The sequence below is a fragment of the Pezoporus occidentalis genome, unplaced genomic scaffold (assembly GCF_034315485.1).
Source record: "Pezoporus occidentalis ecotype Australia unplaced genomic scaffold, CSIRO_AGI_Poc_V1 ctg182, whole genome shotgun sequence".
NCBI classification, from domain to species: domain Eukaryota; kingdom Metazoa; phylum Chordata; class Aves; order Psittaciformes; family Psittacidae; genus Pezoporus; species Pezoporus occidentalis.
Genome location: NW_026913662.1, coordinates 3888480 through 3899637, shown reverse-complemented (window position 1 = coordinate 3899637; position 11158 = coordinate 3888480). Strand labels below are relative to the sequence as shown.

The 11158-nt window shown below is 43.1% G+C and overlaps 1 protein-coding gene across 1 annotated transcript in view; it reads right to left on the bottom strand.

Annotated features, from left to right (window-relative positions):
- Window positions 1-4061: 4061 nt before the first annotated feature.
- LOC134162099 (potassium voltage-gated channel subfamily KQT member 1-like) overlaps window positions 4062-11158 on the bottom strand; it is a 473656-nt gene continuing 466559 nt past the window's right edge. The window contains exon 17 of the mRNA XM_062615579.1: window positions 4062-5380. Coding sequence (XP_062471563.1) covers window positions 5222-5380 — 159 coding nt within the window. The 3' untranslated portion in view covers window positions 4062-5221. The remainder of the gene's footprint in view (window positions 5381-11158) is intronic.

Genomic DNA, 11158 nt, shown 5'->3' with positions numbered 1-11158 from the left:
AGGCAAGGCCTTTCAGGGCCACTAAATGGACCCACTTCTGAAATGGACAGCTGTGGACGGAGAGTTTTTCTCACTTCTTACTCTCCAGAGATAGAGTGATCTAGATGAGGGAGCAGATCTCTGATCTGTGACCCGTATCGGCTGTTTTGGGGGCACAGTTACCTTTCCTCAGGAATGAAAGCCCCCAGCTGATGAAAGCTGAACTTTTATCTCCCTCACTGCTGCAGCCTTATCATATGCGGAACTTTAATCCCACACATCACTTCAGAAATATCATCATTAAAGATCTGGGTACACATTTTGAGATAAGATTTGTTCATGATAATATTACTGACTGTGTAATTATGGAAATGAGAAAATAATCCCCTTAGGCTTTGTTGTAATGACTTCTGGGCATCTTGCATCATCATAGGCAGACAGCAGGCTTCAGGATACCATGCATTATTGAAAGGAATGTGGAAAATCTTGTTTTGGTTGGTGTTGATGTCTCTAGTGAGGGAGGACACTATGTATCTTCACTGTGAAATTGGATCAGGTAGAAAAACATGCAATCTTTTTGAAAATAAATACCTAATCTTTACTTCATCTTCTGTACTCTTCTTTTGATGCATTGGCAAACTGCATTCCTTGTGGCCACCCCTGCTGATACTGTGGCCTTGAGAGACCTTGGCTGCCTGGTCTATGCCTCTGTTCTGAATCAAAAGACAATGTGGGACCATTGCAGACCACAGTGCAGATAACTTCATTGGACCATGTTAATGCATGGTGTTATTACTATTTTACCGATGCAAAAAGAGTTGCTATAGGAATGAGCTTGCTGAATGTACTCTGGTCAGCATCTGGGTGTGTGATGTGTGTGCTGGACTCCCATCATGGAGAAAATGATAGGATGAACATCAGTGCACTAATGTTAGTAGAAATGGAGATGAAAATGCACAAATGGACTTCCCTGGGAATACTTTCTGTGATTTTGCCTCACATTAGAGCTGCTGCTGAGAGGAACACTTGAAATTACACCCTTTTTTACAAAAGACAATCATGTTGACGCTGGATTCTGCTGACCGCTCGGCCTCACCTTACTGCTGAGTAAGATCATGGAACAGATCCTCCTGGAAGTTATGTTGAAGCATATGAAAGACAAGGAGGTGATTAGATGCAGCCAACATGCCTTCACCATGGGCAAGTCATGCCTGGTTAATTTAATGGTTTTCTACAACAGAGTCACTGCATAACCTGGGAAAAAGCAACTGATGTCATCTACCTGGACTTCTGTAAAGCCTTTGATAGGCTCCCTCATAACATTCTTATCTCTAGCTTAGAGAGATATGGTTGGAATATTAGATGGATAAGGAACTGGCAGGGTGGCTGCATCCAAAGCGTTTCAGTTTAAGAGTTCAATGTCAAGATGGAAATGAGTGACAAATGATGTCCCTCAAGAGTCTTTCAATATATAAAGGGAGCTTATAAAAAAGATGGGGACAGACTTTTATCAGGGCCTGTAGTGACAGGGCAAGGGTCAATGGTTTTAAACTGAAAGAGAATAGGTTTAGGTTGCATATAAGGAAGTTGTGGCTGCCTCATCCCTGGAAGCGTTCAAGGCCAAGTTGGACAGGGCCTTGAGCAACCTGGTCAAATGGAAGGTGTCCCTGCCCATGGCAGGGGATTGAAACTAGATCATCTTTAAGGTCCTTTCCAACTCAAACCATCTTATACTTCCATGATACAATTTTCAGGAAGATAATGCACCGGCAGAAATCTTCAGGTAAATCCACGAAAGATTCTGCTCTTGTCTTTTTAATGAACCTAGAGACATTAGAGTTTTGGATGAAATCTCTGCTAACAATCTTCCAACCAGGATTTTGCATAACTACTTAAATAAAGGTACATGTAAGAGTCAAACTTCCCTCTGCAGCCATGCTGCATTTTTTATTCCCTGGAAGACTCCAGCCTGTCAGAGTAAGCTCAGGCAAGTTAGGCAGTTGTATCAAGGAAGTAAACTGTGGGAGCATATAATTCTTATGAAAAAATTAATTTCTTTCCAATCGCATCCAAGAATTATGACAAGTTTCTTTTAGAATGACTCTTCCAGACGATGCTTTTTGTGGTATTTCATCCAACAAATCCATACTGCAGATAGAAAAGTTAGCAAAACCTGCCATGGTGCTCCCAATGGTCTTTTGACGCTGTTCCTTGACGGACTAGATAATCTCATGACTTCACAGGACTTGAGATTGCAAAGAGGGCTCTTCAGGGTTTTGTAATTTCCTACAGCTCATCCCTATGTTTCTTCCTTGCTCTTTTCATTTTGGTTTTGCTACATAAACAGTGACCTGGATCTGATGCTGTTACTGTCTGCTTAGTGGATAGAAGGCCTGACAAAACCACATTGAGTAAAAGTGAGTTCTTGTCTTGGGAAAACAAGCTTGCTGGTAGTGTGTGTTGGTAGGGGGGCACTCAAAACACTCATGATGTGCAAATGTATTAATATGCAGTCTGTTCACTATGCAAAACCATTGCTGCTCAGAAGAAGGGTCACATAGTATTACCAGATGGTTGCATCAATGCACTTTCACCCCATGGCGATCAGAAAGATTTTACTGGATGACAACTCTTGTCTTAGCTGTAGTTGTGGAGATTTGCTTAAGTAATGTGAAGCTGTGTTGCTTTCATTTTTTATACCATTAGTGCCATAGTGAAGATGGGTACCTCCCAGCAGTCCTCTTCCTTCCTCACTGAAATCTGCTTAGGCCACATCCTTATCTCTCCATCGTGGCAAAGGTAATGGTTGTGGTGGTTGTGGTCACGGGTTGATGGTGCTGTCTGGACATGCTATACCACATTGCAGTGTTCCCAGTGGCCGCCTGTAAAGCGGATGGATGGCCAGCCCTGCTGGAATTTCAAACCCTTGTGGTCTCACTGAAGACTTGCTGGGAAAACTTTGGCTTGTGTTTAAAAAAAAAGACAAGTTCACACGCACACACACACTGGCACGCATCCTTTTATCTGGAGGGACTTCTGCCTCTTTATCCTTCCCTCTCACCCACTCATCCCTTCTGACACTCTTCATAGCTGAGACCACTTGTGTTTTATTTAACTGAATTTTCTGGGGAAGGGTGTTTAGTGTGTTTTCCAGGCACTTCAGAGTAGTAGGTGTTACTGTATGCATAGTGCCTTAACACTTCTATTGAGACTCATCATTAAGTAAAATACTGTTGCATTCTTCAGTCCACCAAACAGTGACTGTTCATACCCCTCACACAAGTATCTGCAGTGTACCAGAAGGAAGTTTCACCTAGTGATCGTCTCAGAAGTCTCTGAGCCCTTCTGCTGAAAGCAGTACTCCTCATCTTCTTAACCTCTGCAGCAAAGGGATATCCAGGGATATCTTTTACCTGAGGCTGATGAAGCAGTACCTTCCTTTGCTGTCCAGTTTCCCATTTAGCTCTGAGTGGCTGGAGTCAGTGAGGTTATATGAAGGACCATTGCAGAAGCTCATGACCCTGATTGAAAGCGAGGAGCAGCTCAATGCTCTGTCAGGGATTATTTACCATTTTCCCATGTTACATGCTGTATTTGGTCATGTTCAGTAACTCTGTAGTAATCAGACAAGATGGAACGGTGGCTTGTCAGCTGATTTAATTAAAACCACACTGCTAGTTTGTTTGTTTTTTTTTTTTTTATTGCCTCTCACACATCATTACCATTCTGTCTAAGACGCTCCTGCAATCTAAAGATTGGAATCAGTCTCATTGTGCTCTTTCCAAGCTTGAATTCCCAGACACACAAACCTGGGAAAAGAGTTTTAAAGGGACAGGTAATAGTTAGAAACTAACTTGATTACATTGAAATGGACCACTTATTGGTCCAAAGAAATGCTTATTAAGGGACCAGTCTTTCAGGTTGCTTTTAAATGCAGTGCAGGCTTTGCTTCCATGGATATGAGTGGGAATAGAATATATTTAGGATTTCCCAGGCAGCAGGTCTTTGCTCTGCAGACTTATTTTCATTCAAATGGTTTGGTATGCAAATATATTAAAAAGACTTGAGTAAATAACACTACACCCTTTTTAGCTTGGTTTATTATTTACACATTTAGCAACAGTGTTGTATCGTCCCTTTTCTGGAGTGGCAGGTAAGATCCATTTCACATATACAGTGACAGTATATCACCCAGCATCTGCACTCAACTTACAACCAGATTATGAGGAAAAAAAGAGTATCTAGCATTTAAGATTATATACAGCAGTTTATTTAAACGGAGATTAACTTTCATCAACTGTGTGCATGTCTGTTTTCTTTAAGAAACCCTGCCATGCTCCATCCCAGCTGCAGCCCTCCTGCCGTACCCTGTTACTCAGTGATTTGAAACGAGCTTTACATATATTTCACAGCCAATTTCCATACAGGTTTCTTTTGTTAAAATTAAGGTAACTGGAGTCAACAACTGCTGCTGAATGAAGGTAAAAGCTTGAGAACGTTTTGCATAACAGTCATCAGAGTAGCTGATAGCTATTACAGTGTTCTTGTGCAGTAAGCCTACGCAGATACTATCTCCCTTGCCTGTCTGTTCCAACATGCATCTCATCTCATTTGCAACCCTTTGCTTTAATTAGCTGAAGTCTTTGCTTCAGTCTTTCATATGTCAACCAGCCTGTGTACACTTCCATATTTTTAATCAGTAGCCTGTTGTCTTTACTTTGTCATTCGCACTAGCATATAAATCTCCCCTCACTGCTTGGTAGAAGTCAAAACATGCTGCTTAATTTTCCTGTTCACTGATTTCCATTTGTTTCATCTTCAGATGCTGGCTCTTTTCCCCCTTTTGGACATGCTGTGAGCATTAAACTTAGTGATTAAATGCCAAAAAACACAGTCCTTTTCCCCTTCTGTGCTCAGGAATGGGTCATCCTAACACTCACTCGGGTGCTTACCTCAATAGCGTGCCCTGTGTGTGTGCAGTCAGCCTAAATGGGGCTGGCTGTGTGGGACCACCGTAGGCTGAAGGGGTTAGCTAAAGATAGCTAATAAAACAGGTGCAAAACTTATGTGGTCTCCTAGGGTCATGATTGGCTTCTTGTTGCTGCTTCTCATCGCTTTATTTAATCTACTACAGCAGAGTATTTAATTTCACACATGACACAGTCAAATCCTGAGACACCAAGACCTGAAAATAACCGGACATCGAAGAGTGAGAGGGTGACATGTGGTTGTCCTCTGGCTTTCAGATATTCTGGTTCGCTGCGGGGGAAGCAGAGATTGTCTGCTGTAGCTGTCTGATAGGTGGGATGGCTTGCCCTGACATCTGTGCCTGTAGCTGATCCCCCAACTGAGCCTGGAGCGTGTTCAGGATGTCATCCAGCTTCTGGTCCATCTGCGAGACCTGTTAAGGAATCAGAAAGCAGATGAGCTGTCAAATGGCTACACATGCTTCTGTTGAAAGGTATTCAGTGGCCAGAAGCTCTGGATGGATAAAGCCTGGCAGGGAGCACGGGCATCTGAAAACCAGCAGCTCCTCTGAATGTTTTCTAGCCTGTTGCTCTAGAAAGATGGAAAGACATCATGCTGTCACAGGGAAGGGTACAAGACCATGTGAAGTGGCAGCAGGACAGGACATTGGTGGCCTGAGGACTTGACCACTTGAGCCTGCTGTTTTGTCCCTCAGCCTTTTCCCAGGGTTGCCAGCTTCTCCTGGTGATGATGCATCCTGCAAATATCTGCCCTGAAACTCTCTTTCACTCTTTGGTTTATCGTGTTTTTTCCCACTACCTCTCCCAGTGCTTCACCACCCTTAGTTACAGGACATCATGCTTTCCACTGCTGTCTTGGGAAATGAAGCAGCTCCCCTCCCTTCACGCTGTAAACAGTGCCTCAGTGATACATGTTACAGTCAGAGATTCTACCAGATACGGTGTTTATTCCCATGCATTGTTAGGAGGATAGCCTACTAAAAACCACATAATAATACCAATGACTACATTAAAAAACAAGAGCAACCGTTCTATAGGAAGCTTGACATGCTAATCCCTCCTCTCAATTCTTTGCTTTCCAGATGAAATTTCTCAGGCACAGTCTCTAGGCAGAATTCTTTTCTAGTTATTATTTATTTAGCAGGGAAAGGCAAATTTGTATTTTTAAAGGGATGCTGCCCTCATACTTCCCTCTTCTGAAATTCTGGCCTTTTCTAAGAGTGCCAAGCAGGCATTATCCCATTGCACTGTAGTCTTGCCTTCACTGCAAATGGCATCCTGCTCAGTTTAGCAACAGCCAGTGGGACAGGCTGGGGACTGTTGACTGCTCTAGTTTGCTCTAAAGGCAAAACTGTGGCCAACATCTTGTAATCAACTGGGATCACTTCTAATGATGCTTGAATACAATGCAGCTTTGTGTAATAGATGAGCCCAAGAAAAATGAGCATTTTGAAGAACATTGGATGGTTCACTTTACAGTTATCTGCTGTGAAACTCTGAGCCTCTGAAAACTGTGATCTGTCCCAGTGGGTCTAATAAACTTTGATAGCAAAGCTTTTAGAGTAGTATCAGATCTAAACTGAGCTTTCATTAAAAAGGGAAACAGAGAGAAAGAGAGAGAGAAGGATTCTAGCCTTTTTCTGTGCAAAGATAACTGGAAATAGCCATTGGCAGCAGGGACTGAAAGCTTAGCAGGCTGAGATTGCTCTAAAAACCAAGGCAAAGAAAATCACCTTATCCTCTTTCCCCTTTTCTCACTCTAAGTGTCGGCTTCCCTGGGGCCCCCTCAAACCTCAAGGTACCAGGAGTTTATTCAAGTTATATGATTTTGGCAACCACTATTTTCTCCTGTATGCAACCTGTTGAGTGAAGAAGGACTGGAGTATCTCTCTTACCTCATGGAGGGAGAGATGTGCTTGTCGCTCTTTCATTTCTGTTTTCATTACTACTGTCTCCTAGTTGAAAAGCCCCTCTCCCTGCCAGCCTGACCCCATGCTGCCAGTGGCACTTCTGCCTTTTCCCATGTGTAGTGAGCTGCTGGGAGACAGTGGTTGATGCTGCTGTGGCAGGTCTTTCTGGCATGGTCACCGACAGAAGCACTGACCGTGCTTTCATTTCAGGCACCACAGCTACATGTTCTGCTCAGCATTAACTTGGTTGGGAGTCTGGAAGTCACTAGTGGTTTAAGGGTTAAGCAGCATTGAACTAATTTGAAAACCACAGCCTTTATTTTCTCCTTCATTCTTGAAAAGCCTGTTTGGCTATGCTGGTAATGACTCAACAGAATCTTTCTGAAGCAGAAACGTAGAACAGAGCAGAAACTAAAGCAGAACTAATACATTTACAGGAGGGTAAAAAGAGGTGTAGGCAGGGAAATGGGATCAGGAAGATGAAAGATCTTTTGGGGCTTTCTTTTGTGAGGCTTTGTTGATTTTGATCTGCACACTTGATGTTAGATAAGCTATGCCTGCATATTCCATGTCATTTAAACTTGCTGCATTTCTCTGGATTTTGCCAACTCAGTGAAAGAATGTAATACATTAATTTTATGCACTTTTCTTTCCAGGAGAAAAGGAGGGTGGAGAATGTAAATATTCATTTGTAGGGAGGGAAAATGAGAAATTAATACAGAAGGGAGTACATTGCACTGAGCTTCTGACACACATGAGGATCTGCAAGTATTTCCTGAACCTTAACAAATTAATCTACTCATTTCTCCTGTGCCAACCATATACATGGGAAGGTTTTAGTAATCATTTGAAAGATTAGAAGCAGGACCCCACAAAATTAAGCAACCCATAAGAAGATGTGGTCAGTGGCAGATCTCTTCTAATCCTTAACTTTGTATTTTATACACAGGCTTAAGCTACCACCTTCTGACTTTAGATGCTTTAAAATATGCCTTACTTTGAACATACAACCAGACTGGCAAAACTTTAGTCAGAAAGACAAATTCTTAAGTACCTTGTCAAATTGGAGCCTAGTAAAAAGGGGTCAGATTTGGAGGCTGGTTAACTGTGATTAAGGACTGAGAAAAAGAGAGCTGTGGCTTGACTGAAGCCCATAGGATAACTTGCAGGGCTTCACATGGGGGAAGGGTTTTGGGTTTCTCCAAAACCACCTAGCAGCTATTACTTTCCTTGAGCTGCCGGTTTTGAGTAACACACCCAGGCAAGCACGCAGGCAAAGGGTTAAATTGTGCAGTGTGTTTTTCAGCTGAGTAAAGTGAGAAGCCATCCAGGGCTGGCTGCAGAGTTTCCAGAGAGATGCGATATGGCCCCCGGTGGAGACAGGTGAGTTTGGCAGCTGTCCATGGGCAAACGGCAACAAAACGTCTGTTCTCCCTCATCACAAAGGCACTTCGGAGACGAGCTATAAGACTGTTAAAATGCCTTTATATCCTTTCAACTGCCCTGTAGAAAGGGGACTTGCAAAGGCAGTTTAAAATGTTACGCTGTTGTTATTGGGGCTATGAGGTGAGCTGAAGGAGTGTTGAAATGTGCGTTCATTTTAACATCTCCCCGTGAAAGGGGGCTGGACTCCATGGTGACATGCAGGACTGTTAGACAAAGAAAATGCCTTGCAGCCAACTCCAGTGAATTACAGCAAGCCATGAACTGGGTCACCCAACCTGTGGGACGCGGGGTGTCCCTGCTCTTCACCTTGAGCACCAGGTTGGCTTTCAATACCTATGCACTGGTTGAGGCTGCTTTTGAGCCTCTGTTTCTGAAAGCTGGTGTCTCTAAATGCCTCTTTCTACCTTGGTGGGCTCCTGCTGTAGAAATACCTTGTGGAGAAGGAGACCCTAGGAATGGCAGCAGTGTGGAGGATGAGAGCTATTTTAGCGATCTGGATTTTGATTATTAGAAATATACTTGCCTCGTGCATTTAAGAATTCATTACAGTTGGGGAAGAATAATACCATTTTGCTAGTGTCACAATGTTTCATTTCTGAGGAAGAAAAATCTGGTTTGGAAACATGATTTAAGGTCATTTAAACCCATTAAAGCCATTCCCCTTACCCCCCATTTTTAAAACTGAAGAGACTCCCTTTAACACTAGTTGAGGTGACCTATCTAAGGCAAGCATTTAGATTGGGATATACTTTTTTACTTGAGGAGACTGACAATAATACGTTGACACATGACTAAAGCGGTATAGATGTGGTGCTTAGGAATGTGGTTTAGTGGTGGACTTGATAGTGCTCGGTTTAACGGTTGGACTTGATGATCTTAAAGGTCTTTTCTAACCTATGTGATTTTATGATTCTGTGATTCCATGCTGGGGATTTGCCACATGGTGGACAGATTCCTAACTCCCCTGACAGCTTTTTCCCTGACATGTTTTGCACATGCACACCATAAACAAAATGCATGTGTAGAAAACTCAGTTGGAGTAGCCACATGGTCTCCCCCAAATCCTCTCACTTTAAGGCAGAAAAATCCTTCCTCACAGGTTTTGCCTATCTATCTTTTTGATATGATTTCTGGAGGCTGAGAAAGCCAGTATCAATTATATGCACAACACACTGAGGTGAACTATTTCCAGAGGAGTAGCAGAAGGGGAAGATGGTCTGCTGGGGCACCGATGTAAATCTGTAAACCCACAAACACCCTCATATGTTGCTAAGTGAGTGGAGCTTTGTATGAAAAGCTAAACCCCGTAAATCATATCAAGTTGCTGTCACCTCCTAAAGGCTCTGCTGTCTGCCTGCCTGTAGCAGTCCTACATGAACTGATCAAAACAGCTGAGCTGTACAGCATTCATACAGTTGCCTGCAACATGCCTGGGCTGCTGCTACCTGGGATGCAGAACGAAATGGAGGAGGGAGAAAAGCCAGCCCAATTTGTTTACCAATCATGGAGCAACAGCAAGTTCTGCTTTTGGTTAAGCTGGATTGACTTTGGCTTCCTCTTCACATCACTCAAGTGGGGAAAACCATGAAGTTGTGCCCAAGTTGTGGTGGCAGGGGTGGAGGACTGGAAGAGACACTGCATAGTTGAGCCCCATCCCCAGCTATCGGAGCTGCTGTATGATGGGTACTTTGGTTCTGGAAGCTTCACAAGATATCCAGGCTTCCTCTCCTCAACACGCAGCCCTCATCCCACAACAAACTGCAAACCTAAGCACAGATGACCAAGAGCCACCAAAGCACAGTGGGCCACAGGAGGCGAGTAAGGTCATTACCAGAAGTCCCTTCTGAAAGGTGTTACGTGAGGTTTCCCATCTGACACTGCAAAGTCAATCACATCTGGGGCTAGAGCTGCCATGATCATGCAAACACAACATCCCAGCGCAGGGTTTCCAAACCACTAGAGTCTTCAGTTTAGCCCACTGGACACCCCTTCTCTAGCAATAGCCCAACTCTGGGATCAAAGGCTTTCCATCATGTAGGCATGTCCTCTCACAAGACTCTACCATTTCATCTGATTCCAGCCTTTGCTGCAGCTCCTGTCTCCTAAGGTAGATAAAATGAAGAAGGATCCACTCACTGCAGCTCTGACTTATTCAAGGGCTCTAACACCAGCTGCTTGGAAAACCATTTTCTAATGGGTAGGATTTATTTTGTATGGGGAAAAAAGTCTGTGAACCTTTTTTTGCCCTGAGCAAACACTTTCATATACTTCTTTCTGAATATCCCCAACTTGTTATTTGTGATAGGTCACCTAAGGTCTAGTTCACAGGAGAAAATCGTATTAATTTAGTAAAATCAGTTGTGATATAGTTGAACCATTGCAATCCATTTTATAGATGCTTCCACTTATGACTTGTGTAACATATTGATTTAGCTTAAGCTCGTTATCCAGAAATTCATGCCATTTTCTCATGTTGACCAGGTCTGTCACACAATTTTTCTTCTCATACCAGATGGTGGACTGATTTGATTAGATTCTGTAAAGCCTGTGTTTAGCTTTATATGCACATCTGGTCTTGTAGCTTCTCTCTGCCTACAGTTGCACCCAATTATTCAAACATACTGATTGCCTATCATACAGTTTGAAGTCTGAATTGTTGATTTTTGGAATTGCTTTATTTTCTAGCACGTCCCTGTGTGGATTTATTGCTGTCCAGAGACTGCTGATTCTGGGAAGGGAAATCTTTTCTCCACAGCCCTGCATACAAAACTGCCTCCCTCTCTCCTTGCTTATCCCCTCTTAGGGAAATTTCAGTGAGGTAAAATGCTGAAGCCA